General features: G+C 33.8%; 1 protein-coding gene across 1 annotated transcript; it reads left to right on the plus strand.

Moving 5' to 3' along the window:
- The first annotated feature begins 272 nt into the window (after positions 1-272).
- On the plus strand, positions 273-9,877 carry LOC107031926 (probable protein S-acyltransferase 14). The gene is made up of 7 exons (XM_015233437.2): positions 273-738; positions 1,093-1,312; positions 1,397-1,488; positions 4,225-4,348; positions 4,446-4,531; positions 4,739-4,804; positions 9,336-9,877. Exons 1-7 carry the CDS (start codon positions 523-525, stop codon positions 9,456-9,458), a joined length of 927 nt encoding a protein of 308 aa, XP_015088923.1. The 5' UTR covers positions 273-522; the 3' UTR covers positions 9,459-9,877.
- Positions 9,878-11,948: the final 2,071 nt, after the last annotated feature.

The following is an 11,948-nucleotide window of genomic DNA, read 5'->3' on the forward strand; positions in this document are numbered from 1 at the left end:
TAATGATAAATAGATGCGCAAACGTAGTACATAAGAGATGAGATGCAAGAGGTTGGTTATAGTCATTATTGGGAGAGGTAGAAACTAAAAATCATTGCATCATTATATGTAGTAGTTTTGACTTATAATTAAATAATCTTTATTGGAGTAGGTTATTTGCACATGCAAGAGCCAATATAGCATGACCTTCTAGATGATTTTTGTTATCACCCATGACCAATGAAAATTGGAAAATTGTTCTTTCTTCTAATATAGTATAATATAATTAATTAAATTGCCTTAATAGACCTCTATCTTAAATTAGTATTGAAATTTTCCTAACTTTGACCACTACAAGTCATCTAATTTGGTTTCAATAATCTCAATTTTCCTCCTCCTTCACTATTTCACTCTATCATCCATCCATGGATTCCACTTTACATACCTAGAATCCATAAACCCTAAATAATTACTCAAGAAAATTCACACCAATTTTGTTATACAAAAAACCCATTTTGGGTGTATTTTTGTTAAAGATATATTATGTATAGATCGGGAGCTGTAATGGCATGGAACGTATTCAGATTCTGTACTGCTTTGCGAGGGCTTGGTTCGATCATGATCCTTTTGGTTTTGGGTGTTGTTGGAGTTACCTATTACGCCGTCGTTTTAACAAACTATGGTCCTTCCCTTGCCAGTAGTGGTGGTTTCCTTGATGTCCTCATTGCTCTTTCAGTACTTGTATTATTCCATTGTCTGGTAATTTCATTTTCTCCCAAATTCTGGTACTTTGTTTATAAAATTGATGATTTATGGGTGTTTAACGTATTTCCATTTTTTGAAAATTTATATTTGGGTTTTTATGGGCGGTTCAAACATACAATTGTAGGAAATTTGTTAAGTTGGAGCTTGAGGAATCGAAAGTAGTTTTTTTCGAGTCCTGTGGATAATGTGGATGATGGCTTCAACATAAAGTAGACAGATTACGGGAGATTTTAGAAAGAAAAGTTTGAGAGACTTCAAATTCATCTTGTTGTCAGAGCTGAGTGGGATTATGGATGGAGTGGAACTTATATTAAGTAGCTAAAAAGTAAATATTTGTGATGATTGCAGTTGGTGATGCTTCTGTGGTGCTACTTTTCTGTTGTTTTTACTGATCCTGGTAGTGTGCCTCCTAATTGGAGGCCAGAGTTGGATGAAGAAAGAGGGGAAACTGATCCGTTAACCACATCAGAATTTGGGGCTTCACCAGCTGACTCAGGGAATCCCAGAATACGTTTTTGTAGGAAGTGCAACCAGTTAAAACCTCCTCGATGCCATCACTGTTCCGTTTGTGAGTTCTTGTTTTTTTCACCTAAATGATGATTTTGATTAAAGTTTTTAGTTTGAGATTGAGTTGTCTGGTTCCCTGTTTTAGGTGGAAGGTGTGTGCTGAAGATGGACCATCATTGTGTGTGGGTTGTCAACTGTGTTGGAGCATTAAACTACAAGTATTTCCTTCTCTTCCTGGTAAGTCATCATGATTTTTGAATTTTTAGTAGTATTGGCTGCTAGATTCTGAACATATTTATAGCGTCAACAGATGACGATAGCTTTCCTGGATACAAGCAATGCCAATCTTCCTTTTCTTGGGAATCTTCACTAGCTCTATGGATTTTCCTGTCAGTGACCCTATGCTCCAAGACCCTACTATCAGACTAAGAGACCCCTTAAGCCACGTACCACTCCTTCCTCTTGCCCCTGACCCCGACTGTGGATAAATATAAGGAAAGTATAACTAAGAAGGAAAAATAATTTTTTTAATGAAATTTGCGCATGGCGAGCAAGGACTGTTCGTGACAAACACTTCCATTCTTTAAATTGGGTAATTGGGTTGCCCGAGAAAGGGGGGCACTAACACCATGTAGAAGTTGTTCGGATGGGGGATGTGTACTAGGAACCCCACAAACATTAAGTGTCTTTTTGGAAATCAAGGGCTAGCTTAGGCTGTTTTTATCTATAGTACTCTCTAGAGTGCTTCTCCACCACTCAAACTTTTGATGACACTTCGTTGGTTTCATCAATTCACACACTATTGTAAGCAATTAACATGCATAATGGTATATTAAAATGTATTGTGTTAGTCCATCTATAACTACTGTAAATAAGTACATGCTTAATGTCGATCTCTATGTTAACTCATGGTTGTGAAAATTGAGAACTTCTTTCTATCTTCTAGTACTACTGCTCTCACACTAGTGATGACTTCTCTATGAATATTTGTTATGGGATTTATATTTAATATAAGTTGCCTTCTTCCCCAACACCCACTAAATAACTTTTGTTATTACTAAATCATATGCTTTCTATAAGGCAATGAACAATATGTCTAAATCTTTCTTCTCGCGAATTTTTGCTAACTAGTATTAACAAAATAAAATACCATCTGTTGTAGATCTATCTGGTATAAATACAACCCAGTTTTCTGTTACACTTGTAGTGTCCCTAAATCTGTGCTCTATCACTCTTTTAAGCAGTTTCATCTTATTGTTGATAAGCTTAATGCCACGATGCTTCACAAAGTTTTGAATTGCATTGGAATTTGGGTACTCTTTCTCTACTCATCAAGTGTTCTACCACTTTTTAGTATAACATTAAATAGTTTGGTAAGCCATACTACTCCACCTCTCCAAGATACCTACCATTGAGACCATAGGCTTTCCTAATCATATTTTTCATGGCAATGTCTACTTTAGACTTGTTAGTTCTAAGAGTGCAGCTGAAGTATTTATCGTGTACAAATGTTTGGAGATCTTTAAGCTTATCTTCGTGATTTAAGTTGAAAAATTGACCATAGTCTCCTCCTCTCCTTGATCTTATTATCTCTCGTCAAAAGAGAATCATTTTTAATACACTACCTAGTTTAACTGTTTAAGTTCTTATTCTCTCATGTGAGCTAATTTGTACGTTTCTTTCTCCTCTTCTCGTATCTCTAGCTTCTGGTACAAGCCATCTGGGCTTCCCAACAAGTTATGGCCCTATTAGCTTCCCTCTTAGCTCTCTTATATTCTTCAAAGAATACATAAGCAAGCTATGCCTATTTAAATAATATTCCTTCTCATTTTATGAGTCATAGTTTTAATTGGTTATGAAGTTTAAGAATGGAAACAGGACTTTTGAATTCTTGTGGTCTGAGACGAGTAAAGGTGTATAAACATTCCAAAAAAGTACCCTACCCTTCCAGTGCCCTTAAACATCCCATGTCATTCTTATGAGGGATTGTCGTTAATGATAAAATGAGAATGGTGGAATGAAAAACTTCCTAAATGTAGAATAATAACATTCTTTTTTTTGGTCATCAAAAGATAACATTCTGTTTGTAACATACTAAATAGGAAAGTAAACAGATAAATTTAGATGGAGAGAGAACAACATTATATATATATATTTTTCGATGCAATAGTCTCTTCAGTGGGTATGTTGTTGTTGTTGTCTTAAAATCTCCTATGTTATTAATTTCAAAAATCTAAAAGTCTCCTATGTTATTGCTTGTATGTCAAGTGGAGTGATTATGATGTTCATATATATCAGTATTTGTCTTAGTATATTGTTTTTTTTTGTTAGTTCTTTTGATATTTTTTGGGGCGAGTGTCACACATGGTTCTGTTGCTTTAGAAATCATATCTACCCATGAGACCTTTGCAAGCCATCATTACCTCCTACGTACAATCAGAGACAGAGCCAATGTTTTTAGTTTATGCGTTCTAGACCACATTCTATTTTACTTGCTAGGTTCTGAATAAATTATTTATACATACTAAATGAATTTTTAACTCAAAATACAGGGTTTGAGTCAAGGCTACAGGTTATACGGAACTGTAGCTAGTACTGTGGCTCCGCCACCTGTACAATCATAGTAGGAGTTTCTTGAATGACATGCTGCTAGTCATGCAAGAACCAATACTAAGCATCAACTGCGATATTAGCACTATGCCTGCATACAGTATCTGAGCGACCATAGTGATAATTGTTTTTAAGGAACTTATTCTGATATTGTTTCATATATGACCTTATCATTTCCAAAATTCATCTGGCTATTTCTGTGAGAGTGGAATCAGTTTCCTTGTTGGTGCCTGTCAATTGATGTTGTATGCATCATTATGCATGTATGAATACTTAACAACAACTGTCCTGGTATTTTCGTCGCATTGCAGTAATTTAATGACCGTCTTTTCCTCAACTAATTAGAACCTTCTCTTACTGCAGTTCTATACATTCCTTGAGACCACTGTTGTCACTTTATCATTACTGCCACAATTTATTGCATTCTTCAGTGATGGAGAGATACCTGGGACTCCTGGCACTCTTGCGACTACTTTCCTTGCTTTTGGTATGGTCTGGGGATTGTCTTGGTGAACTTGCTACCTGTGATTTCTTTATGAAGACACTGGTTTTCTTAATTTTTCTACATTTCTTGTGCATCGCAGTCTTAAACCTTGCTTTTGCTTTGAGCGTTTTGGGATTTCTGATTATGCACATATCATTGGTGTCTGGTAACACCACGACCATTGAGGTACTCCATTTTTCTTATTCCTTATGTTGAATGTTAAGTGTTTTCCTTTCTAAGGAACGCCTAGTGATCTGAAACATCATTTGTACTGTGCAAACAGCTCTTTAGTCTTGAGGCAAAACCAGTTTGTAGAATCTTTCTCTCTTGTTCTTTGGTCTGGAAAAGTATCTTTCTTTTCTGCACACATTTAATGGGTTGTCTTACTTTCAGGCTTATGAGAAGAAGACCAGTCCTAAATGGCGTTATGATCTTGGGCGTAAGAGGAACTTTGAACAGGTTAGATGACTGCACAAGATTGCCTTATTTATTATTTATTTCTGATGGTAGGTTGCTCTCAGTATGAAAGAAAAGATAGATGCTTCTCTAAGTAATGGTGCAGTCTCATCTAAATTCTTAGGTATGAATATTATAATAAGTATCAGATTTATGAAGTTGCTTTGGAAGTTATGGTTTGAATGTGACACAACAAAAAACATTAGTTAAATATGAAAGAGAACATTCAATTGCAACTGACACTCAATGTTTATTCTGAGATATAAATACTTGGAAGCTAATTTAAATGCCCATGGTAAAATAAAAAATTATTGAAGAACCTAAACTTCATGGTAGTAGAGAATGGGGAAACAAGGAAGCTTCATTTACAAAGGGTGGAGAAGTGCAAACCAGTGTGGAAACGATATGCCATGTACATAGGACCTTGATCTCAGGCGCGTTTATGAAACATTACCTACATCTCATAGCAATGATTAATTGACAGATGTAGTTTCGTGATTGAAATATAATCGTAGAATAGTGGGTAGAAAATAAATTGCAATTTCTGTTCCTTTATCTTTACTTTCTAGTTCTACCCTTTTCTTGGGTCTTGATATATGCTTTCATCCTCTTTATGATATAAGAAGCATACATTAAGCCTTCATATTAGATGCCACTTCAATACAGTGTTTGCAGTTATTTTATGAAATTAATAAAATGAAAATGGTCAGTAGGAGAATATGTTCTAACAGAATGATGTGTTTGCTACCTCACTACCTCCTTACCATTATATCTTTTTCACTTGTTATACAACTTTATCCGGTTTACTTGGGTTAACTAGATTTGGTTTAACATTGATTATTAGTATACTTCTTTTTAAAGTAATATTTTTCTTTAGAACTACAGGAACAACACAAATAAAACTACTTTTGTATGAAACATCATGAAAATCGTAAAAGAAATGAAATAGGTCGTAAGCGATATCTTTTTTTTCTTGAATAATAAAACTTGAAAAGTAACTGGGCCAGTAGAATAGGGCGAAGGGGGAGTAAATGACCCAAAACATCCCTTAACTATAATCCAAACTTAAAAACATCCTTATATTGTAATAATGAATAAGTAACATCCTTGAACTATCCTAGAAGTTACAAGTTACACCTCTCTTAGTTTTCTGTCATAAAACTAACAGCTTCAAACAGAAAATGTGCCTTTTCACGTGACTTATCCCTACAAATCTACCATTATTGTCTCCTCTCCTTAGCTTCTTAAGCAAGGAGCGAAAACATAAGCTAGCTAGTTATTGATGTTTCTTTCATTCTTATCATTTGGAAAAATATAGACACGAAGAAGTGGAAGATAAATATTCTAGTCCTGCATACATAATATATATAGAGAGGATTTATTCTCCTTTTCTTTTAGAATGTCATGTAAAAACATTTTTTCATATTTCACTAGAAAATAGACTGATCTGAGAAAAGAAAAAGACAATATATATTTTACAAGTCATCACCTTAGGTTGTGAGCTTAAGGTGTGGGAGTTTGGCTTGACCCCTACCATGTTATATTAATAGGCAAAGAACTTACCACGACTAGAGGGGAACATGAAATCTTGCCTCAAGTCTACAAAAGTTTATATTGAAGGAAGGAAATAGCCTATATATAATTTCTATCTGTACAGACACAAATATATTGACTAATAATTTTTATATTTTTTAAATCTCCTCCGAGAGGTGGGTAGTTTCCGTTTATCAAGTTGAAGCAGATCATTTACTTCTCTGGGAAGATATAAGCCCCTATTGCCACTTGTAACAGCAATCTTGGCGAAAAAAAATCAGTAACCTGATTAGCTTCTCTATAGCAGTGAGTGAAAAGAACCTCAGGTCCTCTTTAAGTGTTTGAGGTAGCTTTCAGACAATGTGCTCGACTTTCAAGTTGCAAGAGTCCTCTTTGATCAGCATATGAGTTATCACTAGAGAGTCAAGTTCAACGTGAATTCTAGAAAAACCATTTTGGATAGATCATCTATTGGTGTTTTTGGAAAATGGATAGTTATTTGAGGTCTAGTGGGGTAATTAGTAGGATATAATGTGGAGAACCTGTCATAGTGGTTACATGAGTTACTAAGAATAATGACACCACTTTCTCCACTATATACCCGTTGATTATTATGCACGTTAATATTTTTATTTGACGGTTAAAACGAGTAGGGGAATTTTTGGTGTTTATGTACATTTTAATATTAAATAAAATTATTAAAGTGCATGTCATGATAATTAGGGGATAAAGTGTAAAAAGTGGTGTTATAAACTGTCATTATTCTTTGTAACTCATGTAGCCACAATGACATGTTCTCCACATTATATCCTACTAATTACTCTACTACACCTCAAATAACTATCCTTTTTCTTGACATTTACTTGTGCAAGAAATCCACACATGTATAAAGGATGTTTCTTCTTTGTATTGTAATATATGAAAAATATGAGAAGTGGATGAGAAGTATTATGTTGTGTTTATATTTTGAATTAGTGTAGTGAAAGAGAGTTGAATGAAAGAAAAATATTCTAGGCATTTGATCATGAAAACAAAAAAATTCACTTTATTTGAAATTTCCAAAGTTGAAGTTGTGTTTGGTCATAGTTTTTGCAGTTAATATTTAGAATTTAAATGTATTTTTAATATAAATATTATTTGAACATGGAATATAATTTAATTAGCGTTTTATGATGAATCTCTGTTAGGATTTTTTTGAAAAAATAAGTTCAGAAATGAAAAAAGTAAAAGTGAAAACAAGGTTTTTGTTGTTTTCCAAATTTCAAATACAACTTCAAGTTGTATTTGGAATTTTTCATGGCCAAACACTTTTTCAAATAAGCTGAAATAATATTTTGGAAAAAAGTAAATAATATTCATGACAAAATTAACTTATGCACTATACAAATGAGAGTAATTTTATGTACAAGGAAGTTGTTCTTTGATGGAGCTTTGGACTCTACAACAGTTCAACTACAAGGGGTTCGCCTTCTGGGTTGAGCTCGTCGCACGGGCTTGGTGCGGGTTACCTCTCCTATGTGGTTTGCGAGCTATTGTATTGGAGTGAGAGTTTTTACCCATGCGCATCCAAAGGGTAGCGGCTGCGAGTTTCCCTTGTAAAAAAAATGCATATGTTTTTTTTAAAGAAAATTTTATTCAGTTTTTTTTTTTTTTGAGAACACGGGAAGACAATTTTTAGTCCATATTTTCATACTTAGTTTTTTGTATTTTAACTATTTGAGTAGGTATTTTCGATGATTATATGAAACATCTTGAGTAGGCCTTGTGTTGAGGTGAAATATGTTTTGGCTTATTTAAAGTAAAAGTTAGCAAATCACATGGTCTTGGTGCTATGGTTTTACTAATTATTTTTTTTCTTAATGCTCATTCAGTTTGGAGGGGATGTTACAAACAGAACGGATTATTCAATGTTCTTTTCTATTTAACGTGGCTCTTAATCTGATAACAGGGTTTTCCTAGTAACCAATGAGGTTTTCAAAACCTTGGTATTAACTTCTTATGATAAATACCCAAGCAAAGCCCTACAGCATATCCTGAAGATGTTCAGCTACTACCTCACTGATTCTCTACTCTTTAGTTTCACTTCCAACAGATCACAACCAGCCATTTTGCAACTTAATGCAGTCCTTCATTTTTCTGTGTTACAATTTACTCTTCTGTCAAAACAATGTGACATTGTAGGGCAACTTTTTGTATGAATCCTTCGTAATTACACTGAACATACTAAAAAGTTGGATGTACTGGTTAGATCTATACACGTGTGTCATATTTGTAGACCATTTCTATTCTCCGATGCTCCTCTGCTGTCTACTCACCCTGGTGTTCCCAAATCTCTTACCACACTGTTTAACACCAGTTCCTATGTTACTTCATTTTTAATGCCTTTGTTCCCGCAGTGTTGTAACTTTATTCTCAGAATCCATGGGTCTCATCATGTCTACCAGCAACATCAAAAAATTCTCTCAAAGCCAACATTCTAGTATGCTGTCTTTGGTTCTTTACTGATACAAGCTTAACAAAGAACCTTATCAAGGAATAGAATATCAAATCAAACTTCACACAGAAATACAAGGAAAAGACGGTCCTGAAATTCTCGTGCCTGATCTGTCATTAACTGGAGGTTTTTGTCTTAAAAAGAGTACAGCTTTTGTTTTACCTTTTGCTATTTTGGTTATTTATTTAAATGAATAAACATGAGAAAGCTATCACATGCCTGTCATTTTTCAGTTATATTTTACTGGTTAGTACGCTGCTGTATAAGACCGAGTGTCGGACTGGACTACCCAGTAAACTTGGACTACTTTCTCAAGTTTACTCGTCTCGAGAAAACTTATCAGGGCACCATTTGGATTGGACTGCAAAAACTAGTTTTGAATATGACAGCTAATTACCTTTGCTTGTCTTTCCTATGTCATTTTACAAGTTGTGATCTGTGTTATTTTCATAAAAAATGTTACATCCCTTTCAGTTTATCATTCTAATGTTGTATTATACGAATCAGGTGTTTGGTTTGGACAAACGGTATTGGTTCATTCCTGCTTACTCTGAAGAAGATTTAAGACGGATACCTGCTCTTCACGGTCTTGAATACCCATCGAAGCCTGACCTTGATGCCCAAGAATAATCATGATGTGCATACCGAACATAAGTTGCGTTTTTTGTAACAAAATATGCAGCGCCTCAGGATTTCAACTGATTAACCGGCTTTAACTACATTGGACTGGACCTTTGCATATACTCGTAATATGCAGAGCAACAACACAAGAATATGAAGAGTCTGAGCAGGCGAACAACTTGTGGGTTGGAGCAAAGGCTGGCATTTTGTACTACGTTGATATGTCCATTTCATGATTTTTCAATTTCTATGTGAAATTAATATTCTGTAACATAAAAATGATGCTGATTTTCACGTCTAACCGCAGTGTTCTTGTAGATTAGATCTCTGAAGATTCTCCACTCGAAAACATTGATTTCCTGATAAAAGAAGTGCAGATCAATTGTGATGATTTTTCGTCGATATGATAAGAGTTTTAATTGTTCTTAGCTTTGTTGAAATGGTGACTATGCCAACAGAAATGTTCACAAATCACAGTTATGAGTTCAATTACTTTCTGGTGGGGTTATTTATTTTGTCTCAAATATACTGGAGGAAAGTATACTATCTGAAATTTTGGATTATAGCCATGCTAGTGGAACTCCCAAATATTTTTTTCAACGATACAGGGTGTCATCATTTAACTCTTATTTTTGCTCAATACTGCCAAAAATATAGTAATATGCATCCCCTGTCATACTTAAATGAAGGTTAGCATCATGAACAAAAATGAATACATGGGTAGGATAGTGTTACAGTACCACTTATCATTTTGTACGGAGGTGAATTCAATATTTGAAGATTTTTGAGAGGAGGTTATTAATCTTTTACATAACCATGTTGATTACTAGTTACAAAATTTAGCATACAAATCTCTTAAACTTAAAAAATGTGAGAAATTATGAACAAAGTAAAAAAATGTCAGTAGTTTAGTACTAATACAACAAAAGTAGATCATCATTTCATACTTGACACTGACACACTTTCCTATTTTTAAAACAGACAAATGATAATATCGTTATTTATATTTACAAATATGTCCTTGATGTACAAGCTGAGAAATCACATCGTTCCTTTCAAAACACACAAAAAATACGCAATATGAAGTCACACCCTAAAAGAGAACTTGCCATTTTGCGAACAAAGACATAATCTTGAAACAAAAAAAATGTTTAGCATAATGAAATTTAAAGTAATATGATATTGTCTTGTAATATGCACATTCTGTAAATTCAAAATGATCAAATGTCATTGATTTAGTAATAATATAACAAAAGTAGATCATCTATTCATATCTTTCATATTTATTCATCCATTCATACTTTTTCATATTCTGAAAAGTAGTCAATCATACAATATTATATTTACAAATATGTAGTCAATCATACAGTATTATATTTACAAATATGTCATCTCGATGTAACAAATTAAACAATCACATCATTCCTTTCATAGCACATCATAAAATCAACGAAATCAGTTACAAGAATTATCAATAAAATACTAAAAACTAGCACCATCATACTTAAACACTAAATCTCATAAATCAAGCTGTTAAAACAACATATATATAATCCTATTTCCATTAAATCAATGCTAACAATCACTTCACATATGAATCACCAGAAACACACATGTAGTCATTATAAGCTCAAAATAATGAAATTATGACTACATTGATCACACTTGTATAGCTTCTCTATCTCACACAGTCACTCATTTATACACACATGCGAAGGACTTTAATCTACTAGTCGTAAACTGCAACAAATTCTAGATTTTCATGTACCTACCAGCGTAGTACCAGATCTATCACATAATCACTCGTCCGTGATCTCATATCAGACTCGAACCACTCATCAATAATATGTATATTCTCAAATCTCTCAACATATCTCAGTATGTTCTTAGTTCTGTTGTCTCTTAGGACAACAATAACAAATACAGATGAATATTACAAGTGCACACCACAATCAAAAGCCATTTAAATACAAAATTCAATAATTTTAACACCTTACTCATACAAACTTTGTCCACCAACAATAATCAACCACAAATTATGTTTGAAGACCAATCAAACATACTTTATCGACTCTCAACACATACAAGTGACTAATCAAAATCTAACTCCAAATAAAACATAATCAGTTATTACTCCACATACATTATCACATCGGAAAAACGTCCATCGAGTTATGGGTAGAAATCCCAATCATGATTAAAATCCTTAATTTTTATAAATCCTCACATTCTTACCATGTTACTGGACAAATTATCAACACTACCTTCTAATCGACAACTAACGGTTGAAAATGAAGTGGGTGTTGAAGATTATTGTTTAATTTCAAACATATTGATAGTTAGTAACATCCTAGGTATAATTATTTCTTTGCCTTTTATGATATGTGGCTAAGACCCTAAGTTCTAGGGGTGTGATTATGGGGTCGAGTGTTAGATTTAAATTAGTGGGTCTTTTTCCTTGCCATGTTTTATTACTGTTCAACCATGGATTTGAGTTGC

This window comes from Solanum pennellii, chromosome 10, assembly GCF_001406875.1.
Source record: "Solanum pennellii chromosome 10, SPENNV200".
NCBI classification, from domain to species: Eukaryota; Viridiplantae; Streptophyta; class Magnoliopsida; order Solanales; family Solanaceae; genus Solanum; species Solanum pennellii.

What these genes read in the sequence shown, in the direction of transcription:
- LOC107031926 (XM_015233437.2), top strand. Translation starts at nt 523, where the DNA reads ATGTATAGATCGGGAGCTGTAATGGCATGGAACGTATTCAGATTCTGT. An exon ending in ATGCCATCACTGTTCCGTTT is followed by an intron (nt 1,313 to 1,396) that starts GTGAGTTCTTGT and finishes TCCCTGTTTTAG; the next exon opens with GTGGAAGGTGTGTGCTGAAG. An exon ending in GTAAGAGGAACTTTGAACAG is followed by an intron (nt 4,805 to 9,335) that starts GTTAGATGACTG and finishes TATACGAATCAG; the next exon opens with GTGTTTGGTTTGGACAAACG.